At 41.1% G+C, this 22617-nt stretch overlaps 1 protein-coding gene across 1 annotated transcript in view; it reads right to left on the bottom strand.

Annotated features, from left to right (window-relative positions):
• Positions 1-1127: 1127 nt before the first annotated feature.
• The window catches only part of USP13 (ubiquitin specific peptidase 13), an 81553-nt gene continuing 60063 nt past the window's right edge, over positions 1128-22617 (bottom strand). The window contains exons 13-21 of the mRNA XM_074963519.1: positions 19372-19546; positions 17255-17343; positions 16765-16887; positions 14226-14252; positions 12208-12351; positions 11336-11502; positions 8948-9110; positions 5804-5888; positions 1128-5162 (exon numbers count right to left, since the gene is read on the bottom strand). Coding sequence (XP_074819620.1) covers positions 5069-5162; positions 5804-5888; positions 8948-9110; positions 11336-11502; positions 12208-12351; positions 14226-14252; positions 16765-16887; positions 17255-17343; positions 19372-19546 — 1067 coding nt within the window. The 3' untranslated portion in view covers positions 1128-5068. The remainder of the gene's footprint in view (positions 5163-5803; positions 5889-8947; positions 9111-11335; positions 11503-12207; positions 12352-14225; positions 14253-16764; positions 16888-17254; positions 17344-19371; positions 19547-22617) is intronic.

Consider the following 22617-nt stretch of genomic DNA (forward strand, 5'->3'; position numbering starts at 1 on the left):
ACACTTAAAAAATTAAATCAAATAGCTATGTTGCTCAAGGCTGTGAAAAAGTTTGCACCCTGAGGACTGTAGTTAGGTCAACCTAACCCCCAGCATATAGACAGCTGGACTGACAAAATAATTATTCTGTCCATCTAGCTCTAGCTACTATCCCAGAGAGATGGATTAACTACACTGACAGAAAAAAAATCCCTCTGTCCACATTGGAAGTAGCATAGACATGGCCAGTGGGATTTGTCCAGGGTCACACAAGAAATCTGTGATAGAGCAGAGAACTGAGCCCAGGTCTTCCAATTCCCAGACTAGCACTCTAACCCCTGAACCATCCTTCTTTTTATAGTAATGGCAGCCATCCTGCACTCCTCACATACTTAAGGGGCTATGGCCAGTCTGTCCACAAAATTATAGACCCACTGGCCATGTCCATGCCCTAATTTGTCCTCAACCCCTGTGCTTCTGTAGAGAAAGCCATGTCAGAGTCATCTTTGGAATGCTATTTCCTCCTGCATTGCATCTTTTTATGGCCTAGCCCCATATTGAGCATCAGAAGCCCCCCAGAAAGCATGTGTAATTTGATGAAAAGCAGGTCTAATATCTAAAGATGGGATTTGAGAGGTTACAGACAAACATTTACAAAGGCCTAACCTAGAAGAACACAGTAGAAACCTACATATGAATGGAGGGAGCTTGCACAGATCAGTATTGCCAGCCCCAAGCATTCAAAAATCAGGTCAGGTCTCTAAAAATCATAAGAGTGGCTTAAAAATAGTCAGTTTTTTTAAAAATAATACATTTTAGGTTCTACTTGTTTGCTTTTTGAATCTTTGAATCTTTAGGTTCAGGTTTTCAATCTTTTCTCTGCAACTATCAAGGCTAGAAATTACCTTTTTCTTTCTTTTCTTTTTTTAGTTGAGAGTGGAAATTCTCATGTACCTCCTCTTCTCTAGTTGTTGGGGCTTTAAGGAAAACACCAGATATCACAAGGTTCACAACTGTGCGAACTCGCACCACCAAAAGCTGCTCAGTTAACTTGAGGTTTCAAAGAAAAGAAAGAGGCAAAAAAGACAACACGATCCCCAAGATGTGAGAATATTTTTTAATTTAAAACAATTGCAACAATATATCATTCATATCCCTTCTTATCTCAAACAAATACTCTCCAAAATGTTACCAGTGCTTCAAGCAAACAACGCTGAATGGTGCAAAATAAACTATTACAAACACTTCCAGGACACAACAGAAAACCTCAAAAGATGTGGCAGGAATCAGAAATTGATCTGATCCATTAATGAGGGGGGGCTGGGAATGGGAGGGGAATAAAAAGGCATTTCCAGTTACAACATGTTTTGCATAGTTGTTCAATGCATCTGAAGTCAGATAGCAAAGAAAACAGAGATGACTGCCACTGGGATGGAAAACAAAGATATTAGCTGGAGGTCTGTTTCTAAAAGCTACAATGAAGACCTAATGCATCCATGTCACAAGTTTTACTGCACCTCCATGAGGTTGAAAGTTCCTAAGAAACAGGGCCTGATTCAGATTTCATTTACACTAGCGTAAAACAGGAATAACTCAGCAGAGGTACTCCAGTGTGGAACTGGTAGAAGGGAAAGGAGAATCAGGTCCAAAGACTCCCAGACTGGCTGAAGATTTTATTATTTTTTAATTAAGATTATATCCTAATTACATTTTAACCAGCAAGATAAAAGGATTTTAAGAACCACATTCTACTTCTGCTTTGGAGAGAGGACACCATGAGTCACAGTGGGTTCTAGACTCCATTAGAAATAAAGCAGGATTTAAAAAAGAGGGGGGGAATTGTCAAACACTTCCCCTTCCTCCCAAAAGTTTCATAATTCAGAAATTTATGATCAGCTCTAACAATAAAACAGCTGTTTACTTTGTGCCTCTTGATTCATGGTATTCAGCTGATTCAATAACTGGCATTTTTAGGTTCAAAGGCATTTAGTGACCGTAATCCCATTGATATCAACGGGAGTTAGGAACTCAAACACCTTTGAGGATCTGGGCCAAAGTGATTCTTTTTCTCAATCTTTACTCCCAAGAAGCTCACAACACAAATAAAAAACAACAACAACTTGAAACAGTTACTGGAATCCAGCTGAACCGCAAGTCCTCCCATCACCCATTGGTCAAGTCACTCACTATTGCCCTGATCCAGCAAGGTACTTATGCTTAAGTATAGGGAGTAGCCATATTGACATCAATAGGACTATCCACCTTCTTGAAACTTATCATACGCTTAAGCGCTTTTCTAGATCAGGTCTTAAATGGATCAAACAGGTGTACCTCTCACTCTAGGTTCCAGAGTCAGATGATTGCATCCTAAGGTACCAATGTCACTGTTCACCTTTAGTCATATCTTTGAAGAAAAAAGAGAAGAAAAAAAAGAATTTACAGTAAATTGAAAATTTGAAGGAGAAAACTGATGAGGGGACAAAATGCACAAACAGCTGGAGAACTTCAAGGTATTTTCAAATTTTCATGAAAGGTCATTCAGCCTTTCCCCTTTATTGCACCCTGCACTTTTGCCCACTTGTAGCGTACGCAGCACAAAGGGCTGAACAATACTTGCACTAAAAGGATTTCAGAAATGCAGACACTAAAAATGCACCTATTACAGCCAGCTAATTTTTTTCTTTTAACTATCACTTTCCAGCTTCTCACCTGCTAGATTTTTAAGTGTGCCTGATATTTTATTAATATCACACACACGGTTGTTCCAGTTTTAGATATCTCTATATACAAGTAAATGGTTTGTGAGAGTTCATGCTCCATCCTTATTCCTAGGAGCTTTGCCATGTTTCCAGTTTAACAATGAGCATGGTAAAGACCCCATGATCTGTAACTTAGCCAAGGTCTCTAAATAAAAAGGTTATGCATACCAGACCTTTCCAGTTTATAAATAGCCCTTTAAGTTCATGAAGCAGAGAAGAAAGCTGTTGTTGCACTTCTTTGAAATATAACTGGGTATGAAAGTGATCTTTTCCTTTTTTACTGCCAAAAGCAAAAATAAAAAAATAAAAACTATCTGAAAGTTCAGCTTCTTCACTTTAAATATAGGATGTGCCACTGCATACTTTCCTGATTCAATTTTCAGAATAGGCAACTGCTAGTGAAAGACACAAATAGCTAAAATACTGTAGGAACAAGTAGATTTGCTGGCAATTTTTATTTTGTCTACAATGAACTACTTAAGAATGACAAGGCAGACTAATCTTATGGGAGCCACTTCTAATGTGGTACACCACCATTCTGGTGTGCCTGGAAGGGTGTTAAATAGAGGAAGCTTTCCCAGTGATTAGGCATCAAATACACTACTACAGAATTATTGAACTAGAATTTCTCTCTACATCTAGTACCACTTTTCAGATCAAATACTGATAAGGAAAACTAGGCCTATATTACCATGCTTAGTGATCTATACCAGGCTGTGTTACATTACGGGAACAGTTTTTAGTCAGACTTTAAAAAGAGGCCTTAGTTGTAACCAGAATCTTTAAATTCAGGTTCCCTTTGGTTGTACAATTGCCTGCATTTTGCTATTAAACTTGCAGACATTAAATGCAGAGAAGACATAATTACAACTCCCTGCCTCTCCTGCACTCTGCATGGATTCTTTTGACTGTTCCAACTTATTCTGAGGGATCAGTAATATTATAAGAGGCAATTTTACCAACGGTCTCTCAGCAGAAGCCAACATACTGTGAACTTTGTTTTTTTGGAAACATAAAAGATTACACATTCACCATTGTAATTTTTTCTAAAACAGAACTATTCAGCAACAACAATTTAACACCCCGCCCCCACACACAGGCCCCTTCTTGTTTATGACTCAAATTGAAATAAGGAAACAATATGGGGGAGGGGAGGAAATGGGACAAAAAGTGGCCAAAAAAACCCAGAAGCCCACATATAAGGGGAGCATTGTGCAGATCAAATTATCAATGTGTTTGCAAGTTTCTAGAAACTTGATATGTTATAAATTAAAAAAAAAATCAATAAATCAGCAATTTTACCAAGCAATTTCCTCCATCCATGGAAGAAACTTAAATAATTAAACAACCTTTGGCAAAAAGCAGAATTGTACTGCAAGCACTTTGTCACGGAGCCGGTTTCAGCTGGTCTGGGCACAAAATTCTTTGCAACAATTAAAGGGACATTGCTCCTCTTTTTTAATGCCTTTGGAGGAAAATGGTGGTTGTTACTCCTGAGTGGTAGCGTTACTTATCAAATCAGCATATTTGTTTCCTTCAGCCACTTGCAATCCTGAATCTCTTGGGATAATTTAAAAAACACAACAAGATTTCAAGAAGAGTTTAAAAAAACCCACATTCAATACATAAAATAAAACCCACCATTTCTATTTGGCATAATGCAGCGGGCACTGACAAGGGATTAACAGCTTCCAATTTTTGCATTGGTGTGTTTTGATTTCAAGCATCAAGGAGGCAAAACAAAACATTCTGTATCACTACATTCTAATATACATAGCTATATAAGTCGCTCCTTATTGTACTGAAAATAATATCGTGACTGAGGCATGTTCTGTGATGGAAAACAGTTTCTCCCCCTCCAACTATACATGAAGCAAAGGCAAATCTGTGACATCCAGAACCAGTGTGGACTCTCCAGTTGGAAGCAGTGGGCAGCTACTATCGTAGAACTGTACATTCCCCAAAGGTCTTCTGAGAACATAGCTGAACCACAGGGCAGTAATTGGGTTGTAGTGTAGTTATGAAACAAATGCATATTCTCCATGAGCTAGTTGCAAACTCCATTAGTAATCTGCATGGTTTTAAGGTATCCTTTAATGGATATCAATTTAAAATATCCTACAGTACATCACCACCTAATAGAAATTTCCCTGCTAACACTTAAGAAGGCATCAAATGACTGTGTTTTTAAATAAACTATAAATATCCCATGTTTTCCTTTGCTTTTTGGCAGTCCAAGGTTTGTTTGTTTTTTTTAATTTTTTATACTTTTTTTTTTGGCAGATTAAAAAGGCTTATGGCTTCTTAAGGCCAAATAACGTATTTGAGGCCTAACTTGGTATCCTACGGTAGAAGTAAATATAGCCCAGGTCTCTGGGAGGTCGTTCTGAGGCACAGACTTTAAGGTCATTGTAGATCACCCATCTGAAATGAAAATAGGAAGATGAGTATCCAGAGGATTAAAGTGCTGTAATTAATTCCTTTAATAGAGCACCAACAAGACACTAAGGACTTCCCAGATCTCTACCCTAAAAAGCTTAAAATCTAATCAGACAACGTACAAACAAGAGGCACAATGAAAATCAAAGTGATTGGTGAAGCAGGCTTCTTATTTATTAAGTAATTAAGAAAGGAGAAGGGCATGAAGGCAAACCAGAGATGGTTTCCAGTTGCTAGAAATTAGGGTGCTCAATGCACAGCTAAGGAGGAGGGGGTGGGTGGCAAGCACAACAGAATCCAAGTTCTGCATCAGGCAGGTCCCTGGTACAGATTAGAATAGCCTCAGCGTGCACACGGACCTCTCTACAAAGAAAACCAGGTACTATATCAGCCCAGTCCCTGGTATAGATTACAGTAGCCTCAGCATGCACACACACACACTTACAAGGAAAACCAAGTGCAGTTCTATATAACATTTGTAGCCTTCATTCCACTGATTGAGTGAGATAACAGAAATGTATTGTGTGATAACAAACACTCGTATATTTTTGTATGGGGACATGCTATGCAGGACCTGCCTGCCATCCAAAAACCAAATCTTTCCTTCCTTTCCCAAAGCCACTCACCTTCCCTCCTTTTTGAGATGGCAAACATAGTGGCCACTCATTGTGGATGTTCCCATGTGGCTGATGAACCCAAAGAGCTCATACCCTGCGTAAGAAATATCAGAGATGATGAATGTCACTCCTCCATTGCTGACACCACAGCACAAAGCCAAGAGACAATTTTTTTTTAAACAGAGAAGCATTTTCAGATATATAAGCACCTTTGATTCAGACCTCACATCCCAAAAAACACTTTCTATTAACCCAGCAGTAGTTGTCCCCTTTCACGTGTAGCACTTACCTTCACCAAACACGAATGCAGCACAAACCAACACATGTCTGTGCACACACAACACTGTCTGAATCAGCTTATACCTATGAACATATGACCAAATCTATGAAAGACAAAACGGACAGGGCAAGGGTATGGATTTCAACCTTGATGCACACAAGACATCACTGAAATGTAAGATATGCTATTTAGATACAGCCTGGTCAAAGGGTGGTGAAAATTGGCTCTGCACATGAATTAGTTAAGTTCATGGATATGAATGTTTGAGCTCCTCTAAATTAAATGAAAAAGACGGACTATATCCTACAGTAGCCTTTGGTCTGAGTCCTCCGTATGGCTTTTAACCCCATCACCCGCACAAACATACATAATTCTTAAAATTTGGGGGAAGCCCTTGGATAATAATTTTAACAGCTTCAGCATATTATGCAGGCATGGCTTCTCAACAGGAAGAAAACCATAAAGAGTTCATTGTTAGGACAACTGAAGAAAAGGCTTTTCGTGCACAGCAGGGATGGAGACTTTATTCTGTATTTGTTTATGCTGCACAGTATACCTACATTTGGAATGATTAAATTTTTATTGGTAAATATTGATTTCACCATATGCACACAAATTGATGAACATATATTTATATATATTTATATTTACATAATCTAAATTTACAAATAGGCAAAAGGAAGAAAAATGCTGTTTGAGAACATATTAGAGTCAAAATCCACAGATTTAGACTTTTGAATTAGGCTTGTTATGAGTGGACTAGCAAATCAACAGTAAAAACAGGTATGATTTGTCAATGTAAGGATATTTACTTCATATATTTTGACATGTGATGTTGACAATTTGTATTTTAACTATTTGATTTAACTTTTTGAATCTCAACATCTAATGTCATTAAATAATTGTCTAAAATCCCCCCCACTCCATCCCCCAAAATTTCCAAAAACTGTGAAAATTTAAATTGACAAAAATTGAGGGGCGAGGATCTTAACAATATCCATCAGTATTAATTATCCAGTGCAATTATTAAAAAAACTGAATTCTGCCAAGCCTAAATACAGCCATGACCAAAATTAAACAGATTACACTCCTTCAAACAACTGAATAATGGGAATGACTTGGGTTTTGACCCAGAGAGAGAGTTCTGAGGCCATTTTACTGCATCAAAGTATATTATCGGAACCCCAGACAGTCAAAACAGGGTCACATCCTCCGAAGTCTGATTACACATATCTAATTCCCATGTTCTTCATTGTAAACCTCCACTCCACTGTCCCCAAGACATTGGGATAATCAAACCTGGCGTTTACTATGTAACATTTGTAATAGTTACAGTGAAGTATTATTTAAAAGCTATTATTAAAAACTTATTAAAAAGCTACAAGAGAAACAAAATTAAACAATTATTTGATGTGGTCTTTAGATTGTTTTTGTAAGAATATTACAAGTGACGATAACCTGGGGGACAGAAATAGGTGGAGCGAACATACACACTGCTGTTGCTAATGTGGAGGTATTAAAGTTCTTTAGAAAGGCAATGTTAAATGCTCCTTACTATCCAAAGATGACCATTGTGCTATAGTAACCCAGTGCATTTAGATTTATTATCATTCTTTGCCTTCTTTACATTCCTTGGCTGCTGTACAATAGCCCCATCTTGTGGTTTACTTAGCTCTATTACTTCTGACAATGAGATTCTCAGAGGAAAACCAGTAGAGAAATCAATGAAGTCATGCATAGATATGTAGGATAATGATTCCTATTAAATGAATCATCAGATTACATATCAACAAAAAGGCCTAGACTTCAAGTGGCTTGTAATATCAGCAGAATCCTTAGGTTGATTAGCTTTTAGGGACCTCCTCCCTCTAGGCATGGAATTTTTGTATTTTTCCCCCTCATAATGAAAGACGGAAATTATATTTTATGCAGAATAGGCGAGTAAAGGATACCCAATGACCCTGGGGACAGCAAGATTTCCAGGAGGCGATGCACCATGAAAGCAGATGTATCAATGCCAACAAAAGAACATGAGGTTTATTGCACTGCGACATAGAATCACAGGGTTAGAAGGGACCACCACATGGGTCATCTAGTCTAACCCCCTGCCAAGATGCAGACATGAGGGCAACAGGATTCTGGGAGGTTTTGCCTGAATTTGCCTGCCCCTTTTGCAGGCAAAAATCAACCTTCTCCAAGGCTCTGCCTACATTAAGGAAATATGAACCAAGTATCAATGGAGTTACATCAGTGCGACCCCAAGCTGGCTGCACCAGCCCAGTTTAATCTGGTAATTTACCAAAGTATTTTATACCAACATAAATTCTGCTGTGCACTGGTGTCATGTGCCCACGTTAGGGACGTGCCTAGAGTGAGTAGATAGCCGAGGTAAATCCATTACACTTCTTTAGTGTAGACGAGGCCTGAGAGCAATTTTCAGCTATTGTAAGTGGGGCACAGATTCTCCTCTCACAGAAGCAGTAGTGAAGAAAGAAGTGACTCATCAAATGGTCTGGAGATAAGAATGGGAATCCTAATACTGTGCAGTTCTATAGCACATTTCATCCAAGAACGCCAAAGCACTTTGCAAACCTTAAGCCTCTCAACAGCCTTGAGAAGCTGAGTCATCCTCATTTTACATATGGGGAAGCTGAGGCCCAAATAAGTCACATGATTTGCCCAAGGTTTTTCTCTCTCACACACACAGTGGCACAGACAGGAATAAAAACAGATTGTTTGGACTTCACTCCAAACACTCAGTGAAGCTAATTTTTTGCAAGAGAGAGAAGAGCTCTAGGTATAATATATAAGATGGAGATGAGGGTGCAACATTGCAGCATGATAGCTAAAGCCACTGCTTGAGGGGAACTTACTTCCAGACCCATCTTTGATCCTGGGCCCCTCTGAACCTGCCTCTGCAAGGATGTTGGCATTAGCATTATTTTCCATATCCATCACATCTGAAGCAGACTCGCTTTCCTCCTCGGGCTCAGGGTGGCTGAAGATCCAGTCCAGTGCATGCTCCAAATTATTATTCTGGAAGTCAAATGAGCAAAACACTAGCCATTAGTGCGTTCACCAACATTGTAGCTACCATACAAACACTGATCTTTAAATAAGTAGAACAAGGACTGAGATCAACAGCATTCAGTACATTTGAGCTATACACACTGCCTCTATGAAAATGAGCATTCAGCAGGCACTGTGCAAGTCTCCTGACCTAGGACTATCATTGGATTCGTTTAGTACTAAATGATTCCCTGCAGCATTTTCAGCACCACACGGAGTTTGCTCAGTGTTCTGCATGCTGTTGCCAATAATGATAGGGTGCTGGATTACACAGGATAACAGTATTAATTTAAGCACACAGGCTTTTAAAGTTATATTTGATGTGAAAAGTGGCTGTATCAGTCCTATAAATAATCACAATGATTTAGCTGGAGCCAGCATTAAGTATTTGGTTTCCAAAGCTGTAATTTCCAATGTACCTTCCCTCCCCCACCATGCTGGATAAAAAACGGCTGGAATTGGGATTTTGGTTCTAATAAATGACTTAAAGTGAAGCCAGTTTAGATCTTTCAATCCCTGTTAAATCGAAATAGTAGTTTACAATACACACAAAATGCAGGAATGGTGACATTTGTAATTGCCCTCTACCTAATTTGATAGGCGTATTCCCTTGTTGGAACAGAAGGTTTGCTTACCACTACTTAGGTTGTAAGCTCTTTGGGACAGGGGCAGTCTTTTTGTGCTGTGTTTGTACAGCACCTAGCACAATGGGGTCCTAGTCTACGACTGGGACTCCTAGGTACCATGCCAATGCAACTAATAGGTCCTGGGAAGCCACAGGAAAGAGTAAGTGATCTGTCTAGGAAAGGCCTGAATTGCACTGTTCTTCAACAGACAGTGCCAGCCACCCATGCTATGGCACTGAAGGTAGCATCCCAGCAAGCATACAGCCTACTCAGCGGCTCAGGAATAAGAGGGAAAGCCAATGGCCTAGTCCAGGGGTGCCCAGCCTGTGGCTCTGGAGCCGCATGTGGCTTTTCAGAAGTTAATATGTGGCTCCTTGCATAGGTGCCGACTCCGGGGCTGGAGCTACAGGTGCCAACTTTCCACTGCTCAACCCCAGGCTCTGCCTCCACTCCACCCCTTACCCCAAGGCCCCTGCCCCTTCCCGCCCCCTCCCCTGAGCCTACTGCATCCTTGCTCCTCCCCCCTCCATCCCAGAGCCTCCTGTACACTGTGAAACAGCTGACTGCGGCAGGAAGGAGGCACAGGAAGGGATGGGGAGGTGCTGATTAGCAGGGCTGCCGGTGGGGAGGAGGTGCTAGGGGAGGTGGGGGGGAAGGGGGGGAGCTGATGGGAGGCTGCTGATGTATTACTGTGGCTCTTTGGCAAGGTACATTGGTAAATTCTGGCTCCTTCTCAGGCTAGGGTTGGCCACCCCTGACCTAATCCTATGGTTTCTGAATTCAGATCACAAATATTATGCAAGCCACAGAACTACACGTGAAAGGGAAACTGTCATCTGTGAGTAACTACGCTGCTTGGAGCACTCCTGCACATCACACTGGATGGGAGCCCAGCAACTGGGCTGGGAAGAGTCAGTGCAGCCCAGGAGTAGCTGTCTGAGGAAGTATTAGTATTAATGGAAAATGGGAAATTACAGCATAGAAAAGAAGGCAGAAGAGCCCAGTGTTAACTCCCCCTCCTCCCTGGTTATCATCCCACATGGAGGTGGAGAGGCACAGAACAGATATAAAGAGAAACAAAGGTGAAGTCTCCCATCTCTCCAGCACCCAGAAAGAGATCTTTCCTCTCTCATGGTGGGTCTCTTAGGGGCCACAAGATCGCTGTACTTGAGTCAGAACACAATCATGTGAGATGGGATTGCAACTCTTCAACAAACACCCCAAAGAAAGGAATTGGGGAACTCCCCATCCTCAGGACACACTGCTCTCATGCACCCAGAATGCTTCAGAACAGCTAGGAAGGAGAGTCTAGTGCTTCTTATCTTCCCCTTCTTGTCACATCCAAATTAATACTCACCTGAAATTCATATACCCTTGCTCCTCACCCCTGTCACAACCTATCTTGGGGGCCAACCTTGCCTCAAGACCCCATTCTCCTTGCTTCCCCACATCCCCCAGAAAATTCTGAATTCCTTCTTGAGCACATCTCGAGTTTCCTTGCATATGTGTCTTTTCATCCTTAAAAAAAATAAACCAAAATTTCTCTTGACCACCCTGGAGACTCACTGCTGCTTTGAGTGCTAGAATAGCTACATTCCTCTGGAATCCCATGGAGGTGATGAGAGCTACCATCTCTTCTGGAGGCTGGTTATCTAGCCCAATAGCCCCTAGACCAGCTGCTCCGGCAGAAGCAACTCCCGCATAGCCAGGTATAGCTAATGGCTCTGCAAAATCTGGAAAAGACAAACAGTTCACTTTTTTACCCCATCAATACATAACCAAACAATGAATGGAAGCTCAAGAATAGCAACAATACCCATGTAAAGTTCATTTCTATGGGCCAAATCTGGACAGCAGGTGTATAGAAGGCTCAGAAAAGCAGGAAGATGAATATGCACATGGGAAAGGCATGTATGTGGATTCTTCCACACTGTGCTGCCTGGAACAGCTCAGTGTGCTACAGCAAGGCTACATGGTCGTACATCCAGGGAATAAAGAAGACAGGTTTATCAGACCAGGGCCCAACATGGAATCCAACTGCCAGACAACCCATACTTGTTAGGCATACAGCTGCATACCCAACTCTGATCCCAAGACCAGCAGCAAGGGGCTGTAGACCCACCATTGCTTTTCAGCACCAGCTACTTTATCACTGGGGACAGGATACCACTTCTGGTGCAACATGGGTGTGCTGTGCCTTCTCCGGGCAATGGGTGCCTGGTGTGCGTTCAGAGGATTGGATTCTGTATCACGTTTATAGTAATGAGTACTAGTCCTACCAACACTATGGCACATTAAGAGAATGACAAGTTTGTGTTCTCTAGTTTTCAAAGGGATATGATAGGATTTGTTTGCCATGCATGGTGTTACAATTTATATTGACCCAAGTAAGATGCACAGCAGAGCGAGGTCTCATTCAAACCCTTGAGACTACTGACCTGGTTCTTCCATGTGTGCAATGATCCAGTTGAAAGCCACTTCAGCACCCATGTTTCCTGTATAGTATACAGCTTTCCGACATGCTTCCAAGGGGAAACCCATCTCTGCTAGCTGCATCACTGAAGATTCATCAATATCTGGAGCTACAAGAGAGGATACTCTAATATGTAAAGTCAAAATCAGTCCATTCCTGTAATATTTGTTATTGTATATGATGCTGCTTCCTATATATTGCATCACTGGGGTTGTTTTAACACTGCAGGGAACAAACATCCATTTAAAAAAAAGCAGCTTTATGCAAATCGCTATAATGGCAATTAGTGATTTATTTATAGCTTTTTATCTTAATGATTTACACAGAGCGTCTTTCACCCTGAGTAATTCCCGAAGTGCTTTACAGAAAGCATTTATAAGAAACAAGTCACCCACCACTGAAGTGCAGGCCTGTCAGAGATTTGCAGTTTCTAAGAGTACTAGATCTGCCACTGTTGGTACGTGGACAGTCAGTTCTGTAATGACACCACTGCTGATGTAGTAGATAGAGCACACGTAGCTTATCTGCAGCAGTGACACTTGGTGAAGACGCCTCAATTCTCTGAGTATTGTAGCTCTCTCTCTGACTATAACGGCTTTTACAAGCAGCAACTCTGACATTCTGTTTGGAAATAATTCTCATTTTTTGGTCAAGTTGTCTGCCTACTGAGACATTGGCTAAAATCCTCCAGACCAGCAAATTATAAAAGACACATGATAGGATCAATCTAGCCCCTTTGAGGACTGTGGCAAAACTCTCATCGATGTCAATAGGAGGAAGACTGCTCCTCACTTTGTTCAGAGTTTCTTTAAGGCCTCCCATATCACTTAAGACCTGGGGCATAAGTCACAGGGACAGCTTTATGTAAACCCTCTGTACTGGTGTGAATTTCACCCTATCTGAAAAGCAGCCACTGCTTCTGCTCTGTAGCTACTTTTCAAATATAAATATAATGTATTTCTTTTTGGTGGTGGTGTTGCATTTTAACAGCGGAGCACAGAACAACACTGTGATATGAAGACAAAAAAATATAATCCCCCCCAAAATGTTCCAACTAAGCATCACTATTGTTCAGTATCTCACATGAAGCTAGCACCTGGGTATGTACTCTGGCAGCAAGCCCGAGTTGCCACTCAAGTTATACTGCTGTTTTTAGCTCGAGCAGAGCTAGCGTGGATATGTCTATATGAGCTGGGACTCAGACCTCCCACTCAAATATAGGTGTATCCTTTATAGCAAAGATCCAAGGTGTTGGGCCAGTTATAGATCATTTTTAAGGTGAGATCATGGCATACAAATTACAACTGTGATGTAGCAGGATCAGGGACAGCAATTTTATAACCAGCCCCCCCCCGGCAATTCCCTTCCCCATTTGCAGTTTAGATGAGCCCTGCGTGGGCAATAACAATGTTTAAAGAATACAAAGTGGCATCTCTCTGAAAAACATACTCACAACCTCCTAAACTGGAGCCTCATCGAAAGCTTATTCACATTAGCATTAACTTCAATGCACTTTGGATCATGGCCCACATACATTTTGAAAATTGAGCTTTTTAATCTAAAACTATCCTAAATTGCTACTAATAAAACTCCAAAAAAAAATCACACATGTAATTTCAGAGCACCTCTTCCACTCCAATTAACTGTGTTTTAAGTTAAACAATGACAACAAAGTGCATCTGGCTCAAATCTTTTACGCCAAGATTTTGTCCAAAGTGAATTTACCCCAAGTTATAAAAATCGGACTTCACACCAGAAATTGTGGCTGCTCATTGTTGGGCACCACACTGCTATGATGGGTCCTCCAGATACCCAAATGCGTGCAAGTCAACACTGGAACAAGTGTTACGTAAATGCACACAGAGAAAAGTGACATGCATATCTGTGTAGACAGAACTACCATTCATTGATTATAGCACGTGGATGTGTTTGAACAGCCAAAATCTCAGCACAACGTGCTGGGGAGAAAAATGAGATACATACGCTCCATCCAATGGTTCATCATGCGATCTGGAAATTGAGAAAGAAAAATAAGGAGAAGAAGTGAGTTTGCATGACAGTCAGCTACACTCTACATTGGAAAGAAAGAGGGCCAATTTTGTAGGTAATAAAAATGTCTGGTGCCTTAAGGGCAGCGTGCACTGTGCTGATGGAAGGTCACAAAGATAAACTTATGCTTAAAGTAGAGCATAATTGGTGTTGTAATCCAATAATAAATGGGATAATTAATGGCCTAACCCCATTTAAACCAGAAAGGCCATGATGTTGTGAATATTGTACCATCAAACTGAACTGTTTCTTTCCCCAAAATGTAATCTGCACACCCAGACATTACAGGATGGGCATGCTTAGCTGATTCTTTATGTAAAGCAAGAGGCTGGGATTGAGAGGGTAGAAGACTAACAAAATGAGGTAGTGGACACATTGAGAAGTTTTACTTGCACCTTAGAATGCAATGTCTCTGGTAACTCCATCTGTAAGTAAACCTCATAGCAAGAAGCCATGATGTAGGGAGACCAAAATGGATGAAGTGAGGCAGCAAAAGCTGTCTTAAGTTTTATTTTCATTTATAAAAGGTAAAGCTCCAATTTTTTTAGCCTTTACAAGTGAAAATGCAAATTTCAATGAGGCCCAGATGCCCAGAAAGCCATGGTAAACCACGGGGAGTAGTCTGGAGAGGGGAAACAAGACTGAAATCACTATAAGTCTGTGTATTCCTCTACTCTGACACCAAAATACATTTTAGAGATTGGCATTCTTCCATGGTTGGAAAGCTCACTGCAGTAACAGCACTATTAATACCCAAGTAAATAAATGAGCCAATCCTGTAATGTGAGTAGCATCATCCCTTCTAGTATCACATTAAATATTTAAACACCAAAACCAGAGTCATCATAAAGCAAATTTCAATAATCTGTGTCTAAGGTCATAAGGTAATAAAGTGAATTTACTAGCTACAAAACATTTCACTGTCAGGCCGAAGTGGGGAGGAAGCAAGCTCTAATATTGTTTTTACTGGACAGGCTTGATCTAGAAATGGATTATTGCAAGAAGATGTCACATTGTGTTAAACATCTGTAGTAGTGCCTAGCACAAAGGGGTCCTGGCTCATGACTGGGGCTCCTCAGTGTACTGCAATATGAATAATAAATAGTGATTCTTGCTCTTTACAATGAAGAAGTGGCAGACTTTCAGACTTAACCTATGGAAGGACATTTGATGTCTTTCAAAGTTTTATTCTGGAGAAGTTCTATGGCCTGTGTTATAAAGGAAGTCAGATTAGATGATCACAATGTTCCCTTCTGGTCTTGGGATCTATTAATCTACATAACCCCTTGTGTGTTAAGCATAGTTGTGCTGCAGATTAAGGAATCTGGTTTGAAGAAGTGCACTGTTCCCCTTCAAGTACACCACCACCAAGCAATGTTTGGTCTGATACATGCTAATAGATGGTGCTGGGACTGGATAAGATGATGTCGCAATCCTAAGGCAAGAACCTTATTGCCTGATTTAGGGCTCCTGAGGGCAAGGACCATGCCTTGTAAACCAGTGAGCACACATCAGATGATTATTATTCAGCCACAGTCACGCCAAGGTTAATTTATCACTGGTTTTTATATGGCAGTTAGCACAAAAACCCTGGTAAGTAGGTTCAGATGTACATGCCCCCAAAAGCAAGAAATGACTGGGTTGAATTTCCACTCCACTTTTGGCACCCACCACTTTGGATTCCACAGTAGGCATCCGAGCTGAAGTTACATTCCCTATGGGCTGGAATAAGTAAGCATGACGATTCTATGAGGCTAAATGGGAACCATGAGCCTGTACTCAAAGGCTGAATCTGGCCCCTCTATATCTACTACACCCCAGTGAGTGCGAGCTCTTCAGAGCAGGCCTTGTTTTTTCATTATGCATGTGTACAATGGGGCCTAATCCTCGATTACTTCTAAGGTGCTACTATAACCCAAATAACACCAATACTAATAATGAGGGGTACTAGGAAGTAAGTGCTCTCTGAGTGATGCCACTGAAAGTCCTAGAGTCAAGCCCCACAGACTCTCCTATATGTACGTACTAGACACCTGTCAAGACTCTAGAGAGACTGAGAACACAAGCTGGGGACAGGGTGGAGAGGGTGAAAAAGGGAATTAAAATATTCAGTTACCCTCTTGCAGAAAACAGTGTGAATTCCTTATACTATCAACAGGATTAAGTTAATTCAGGGCTTCTTAAGAGGTGCCACAGCAGCATCCATGTACTGATTTTCGACCAATAGGAGCTGTGGGTGCTCAGCACCTCTAAAAAAAAGTCAGGCCAGCAGTGCATTATTATTGGTCTGTCCCGATCCTATCTACACCCTATATTCATTCACAGAGCCATGCTTCTGTGCCTGCACAGTTGGAGCATGGCATCCAAAAAGAGGCTTCACATGAACCAGCAAAGAGGTGAAGAAAAAGAGACTAACTATCCAGGCAGAGGAAGGCGGGATGGAAGGACAGATCCTGGAGGTAGAGGACAGTACCTTTGGGGTCGTCAGGAATGATAATGGGTGGAGTAATGTCGGGAAGTTCCTCTTCTCCTGGTTGTAGTCCTGTAGCACGGAGGTGATTGATGTCTAGTAGGTCTGGCATGTCTACGGAAACATCTGCAAACCCAGACAGGAAAAGATTATTGATGCATTCCAGCACATGTACATTGTATTGCAATTTACATGCTACAGTGAGGGGAACTCAATACCCACACTACAAACACAGCCACGATTCTCTTCCCTTAAACTGTTAGTCGGAGTCACCAATGAGAAGTTCAGGACACTTTTTAAAAGACACTTTTACAATGAAAAGTGACAACGTAAAATTGGCTTCTTATGCCACAGATCTGGGGTTCTGGTCTGGCCCTTTATGAAAAGAGGAGCCCACTGGATTTTGTTACAAACTCAAGACTCGCCAATGTACATAAGGCTTCCAAGAGAACCTGGACCAAATGAGGGAGAGGAAAGCATGCAAGATACATACCAAGCTTTTGGGGTATCCAGTCAAGGCCAAAGGTGAACTTCTTTATCTGCACTACCAAGTACTCAGGAAATGAAGCAAAACGAGATGTTCTGGGAAACACAAGAAACTTATGTTAATAAAACAGGGCAACAAGATTACGGAACACAGATTGCGATGCCTCAGATCACGGTCTCAGCCACATTAACATGAAAAGTTTTACACCTGTGGGTATGTCTACCCTGCAATTAAACACCCATGGCTGGCTCATATCAGATGACTCAAGCTCATGGGACTCAGGCTAAGGGGCCGTTTTATTGTGGTGTAGACATTAAGGCTCAGGCTACAGCCTGAGCTCTTGGACCGGAACCCAAACTCTGGGAACCTCCCTGTTGGGGGGATAAATTTTCAGTGCTATGTGTTCACACTGTAATTTTTATATTATATATATATATATAAATGACTTTATCTTTTTACAAATAGGAACATTGGCTAGTAGGTAATCTACCTACAAGCACCCAAAGACCCCAATGCTGTTTCTAAATGAGATCTACAGATGACAAGGACTATATGAACGCTAACTATTTTTGCAAATTGTTAAATTAAGGAAAACAAGTGCGTTCTTCTTTATTTTTATACAAATGTATTTGAAGACCTGTTTTGTTTTGTTTTTAAATACAACCTAATCCTGCCTCTGTTTAGAATAACAGAATATTCTTTACTACCTTTGGACATGCTCACAGTTAATGTATGAAACACTTTGGTTTTTCCTACATTCTTTCCCTCCAAGTGTGTTTGTCTGCCTGTTTTCTATATGGTGTAGCTGGTGAAACTGTACACTAAAGAGTATCACCAATTGCTGGCATTGCTAAAAATAGAAGGCAGTCTACCAAAACAGACCACTTGCTGGGCCTACTGAAGACAAACTGAAGCTTCTGTAATACCCCAACTGTTTAACACTTCCTCTTGGCATAAAGCTATGCCCCCTATGGCTGTACCCTTCCTTCTATTTTCCTTTGACCACCCAATATTTTCTGTGTCCAAGCCCTTTTTATTACATTTTTGGTCTGACTTTAGATTGTAAACCGCATGGAGGCAGGTTCCTCCTCTTTATATTTGCCTGTAAAGCACCATGAAAAGTGGCACCATATAAGTAACAATAATTAAGTATTACAAACGTATCCTAACTCTACAGCACTGATAGGCATGCTGGGGTATTTTGGCTGAAATTCAGACATATATATCAGAAACCAAATTTTTAGTCCTGCCCTTTCTGCAATTTGAAATCTTCATCCCTACAGCCTGATCAAGGAAGAACTTCTACCTCCATTTGCTCCACCCTATTCTGCCTAGGGGCTGCATGTGGTGCTTTAGAGCATCTTCAGACAAAGCTGGACAACAAGAGACAAGGGACAGAGATCCATACTTGGTCTCTTGTTTGGAAACATAGATCTCTACCACTAGCTACTGCATGGGACCCAGGTTAAAGGCGGGCAGAAACTTATCAAGCCACTAAGTTTTACACTCCCAATAAGCATCCACAAAGCTACCTCATTATCCAACTTCAAATCCCTCCTTAAAACTCTCCCTTCTCATGATGCTTACAGAAACTTGACAACAGTTAGGCTGCTGGCAGGCGGAGACCCCTGCCTATCACCAATATTATCTCCTTATTTCCTTGTACTCCCCCATCAGTCTGTCTGTATCCATCTGCTGTCTATACTTAGATTGTAAGCAAGTTGGGACAAGGAGTGGCTTTTGTTGTTTGTACAGCACCAAGCAAATGGTGTCCTGCTCCATGACTAGGGCTCTTCAGTGCTATTGTAATACCAATAAATAACAAATAACAACAACAAGCTTTGCTACAAACATCCAAATGAAGATGATTCCTGAAGTTCAACAAAGATGATTTATTTATTTGTTGCTCTGGGGGTCATTACAAGCTTTTGAAAGGGAAACTACACTTCTTACTGGGGCAGAGCTGTACTAATCTGCACCTTTGACATTCATGAGCCTCATCACCAATCCTGATCCATAACTGACTCTGCATCACTGTCTATTTCTTGCTGTATCATAGCCAAGTGGTAAACTAAACTATATTATGAACACATTGTGCTTTTAATATGGAACCACACACTTACTTAACTCCTGCAGATTTTGCTTGAAGGGCACTGCTCCAGAAGTCTTCTACATTTTCTGGTTCAGAAAAGGCCTGCAGACACGCACTAAACGGGATCTTGGCACGGACGAGCTCTGGTGGAGGTCTCCTAGCAGCTTCTGCTTCTCTCCTCTTCAGTTCGTAGGCAATTAATTCATCTGATCAGAAGCAGACATGACGCTGAAGGCTACATGAACAATTATCCGCCACAGTATCTTTCACTGCAGTCCTACTTCTCACCAGCTTTTGAAATACAAAACTATCATTTAAAAAAAAAAATGGGGGGGGGGACTTTTATATGGGTCTAAATATGTCCAGGAGACATCAAGATCCTGTCTGCATCAGGATCACAGCCATGTTTTAAACACATTTCTGGTTAGCAGGGTTCTGATCACACAGAGGACAGGGCAGTGTGAACACTTGGAAACAAGTGATTAAATTCTTCGTGGCAGGATTTTTATTTCTGTACAAATGGCTATGCCTCTCTGCCAACGTCCTCAGCTCAATCCGACTCTGAAAACCATTGCTGGTCTAGCCATCCATTGTGCTTTCTTGACTGGTCAGGGTTATATACTGGGCAGGACTATAGTGCTTACTTTGCCAGTGATGGTCAGTCGTACCAGAAATTGTCAAAACTAAAAGCTCCTGAGCTATAAACTCCTGGAAATAAGATGCAAATTTTTAACAGAACATATTTACTGTTGGAACAGATTACCAAGGAATGCCTCCCTTGGAGTCTTCAAATCAAGACTGGATGTCTTTCTAAAATGCATGTTCTAATTCAACCACAAGTTACGGGCCCCATGCAGGAACCACTGGCTGAAATTTTACAGCCTGTTATGCAGGAGGACAGACTAGGTTTTCAAATAGCCTCTTATGACCTTAAAATCTATTAAATCTTGATGTGAAAGAAACAGTGGAGAACAGCAAAACCAAGGTAAATTTACCGACCACAACAGGGCCCCTCTTTGAGTCTCTTTACTGGTTCCCCTCTTCACCTCTACATCAAACACACACTTCTTGTCTTTACCTTTAGGGCCCTGCACAACTTCACCACAGCCTATCATTATATGAACCCCCATCCTCACTCTACCAATGCTCCCCGCCATTCCTAACCACCCTCTCCCTTACATACCACTGCACTTTCTCTCCCATTGCTCCTCATGCATGGGGAAAACACCCTGATAAAATACAAACAGCCACCACCTCATACTCCCTCTTTCAGACTCACCTCTACCATGATGCCAACAAAACCAAGCCTGCTGGTCTAGCTTGACAGGAGACAACCTGCAGCTATTCCTCTTTTTTTCCTTTTCTTTTTCCTACTCCCTCACTCTCCAGCTCATTAAAATCCAGAAAACAAAAAAAGAACCCCTAGAATACATGTAACTAAAAAAGTTGGGCTAATTCTTCCCCACATTCATTTGCTTGTATGTTGTAGCCTATGTGTAACCCACATACCTTCTGGGTGTGGTGTTCTGTACCATCTAGTGGCACCGAGACCACTTAACGAGCAATTAATGAGTCTGTTCTACAGCTCTAGCTAACAGCCAGTTGGCTTTTAGCTCATGCAGTAGAGACTCATACACTAAGCTCCAGAGGTCCCAAGTTCGATCCTGCCTGCCGCCGACTGAGGTCTGTCAGCGTTACATATGCTCTGCCCTTTTGCTGTTCATGTCTTTAGACTGTAAGCCCTTCAGAGCAAGGATTTTCTGTTTTCTATATCTGCACACTGCCCAGCACAACTGGGCCCGGACAGCCAACTGAAGCACTACCATAAATAAATATTGACTATGAAGAACCATCAGTGTAACTGTGCAGATAACCCATACACATAAGTTACACTGCAAGAGGAAAATCTGTGTTCACGTTTTCGATGCAGCTTTGTCACAGAAGTGCCACACAAGTGTTTAAAAATGTAAGTTTTGCTGTTTCTTTATAAGCAATTTCTGTTGTTCTGCAATTGAAAAGAAAGTGATGACACTTTTCTATAACAGTCAACTGCATTCCTCTGTTTCCTAATAAATTTAAGCAAAATGCTTGGACTAGATGACTCTGAAGGAACTGTAACAAACCCTGGTGAAGAGCTGTCCCACCTAACTGCAGCATCTGACCCAAGAAAGGCCCAGGTAAAAGAGAAGATTCTCTCTGAATACTGAGCTGTTGTAGGAATATTTAAAATATTGAGAAGTAGATCTATGCAGCCATGGTCACTAAGTCTGCAATATTTTTCAAAGATTAGGCTCACATCAGCCTCCCTTAATGGAAAGCCCCCTCCTCTTGAAAGGAGACTCAACCCTTTATGGTGCCAAGACATGGGATATTTCTCACAAGAAGTCACCATGGCATTTGAAATCTGTCTTATGGGTTACAATTAGGAAATCCAGACCCCCAGGCCTACAGTGTCACAAAAGTTCAATTTTGTCTCCTAATGTTCATCAGTTTCTTATTCCAGAAAAGAACAAAAGTGGTTGTAGATTCATGGATTTTAAGGCCCAAAGGGATCAAAATGACCATCTAGTCTGACCTCCTGCATAACACAGACCTGAGAATCACACTGCATCATTTCTGCATCACACTATGGCTCAACAAGAGCAGGTCTGTTAGGAGATAGCCAAGCTCCATGTGACAAAGAATTTAGCACCTTCTGTGGTAATCTGTTCTAATAGTTATCAGAGTAGCAGCTGTGTTAGTCTGTATCCGCAAAAAGAACAGGAGTACTTGTGGCACCTTAGAGACTAACAAATTTATTTGAGCATAAGCTTCCGTGGGCTACAGCCCACTTCATCGGATGCATAGACTGGAACGTATAGTAAGAAGATATATATATTCATACAGAGAACATGAAAAGGTGGAGTAAGAGGCTAATTAATTAAGATACGCTATTATCAGCAGGAGAAAAAAAACTTTTGTAGTGATAATCAAGATGGCCTATTTATACAGTTGACAAGAAGGTGTGAGGATACTTAACATGGGGAAATAGATTCAATATGTGTAATGTCCCAGCCACTCCCAGTCTCTATTCAAACCCAAGTTAACGGTATCTAGTTTGCATATTAATTCCAATAGTTAATTACTCTCATTGTTAAAAAATTTGCATTTTGTCTACCTACGTGGCAGATTAAAGCAGGATTGAACACAGCAAACTGAACCAAGCATGCCAGAGAACATAAGAATAAAAGAGAGGACATACTAAGTCAGATCAGTGGTCCTATCCTGTCTCTGACAG

The sequence above is a fragment of the Natator depressus genome, chromosome 9 (genome assembly GCF_965152275.1).
Source record: "Natator depressus isolate rNatDep1 chromosome 9, rNatDep2.hap1, whole genome shotgun sequence".
NCBI lineage: Eukaryota > Metazoa > Chordata > Testudines > Cheloniidae > Natator > Natator depressus.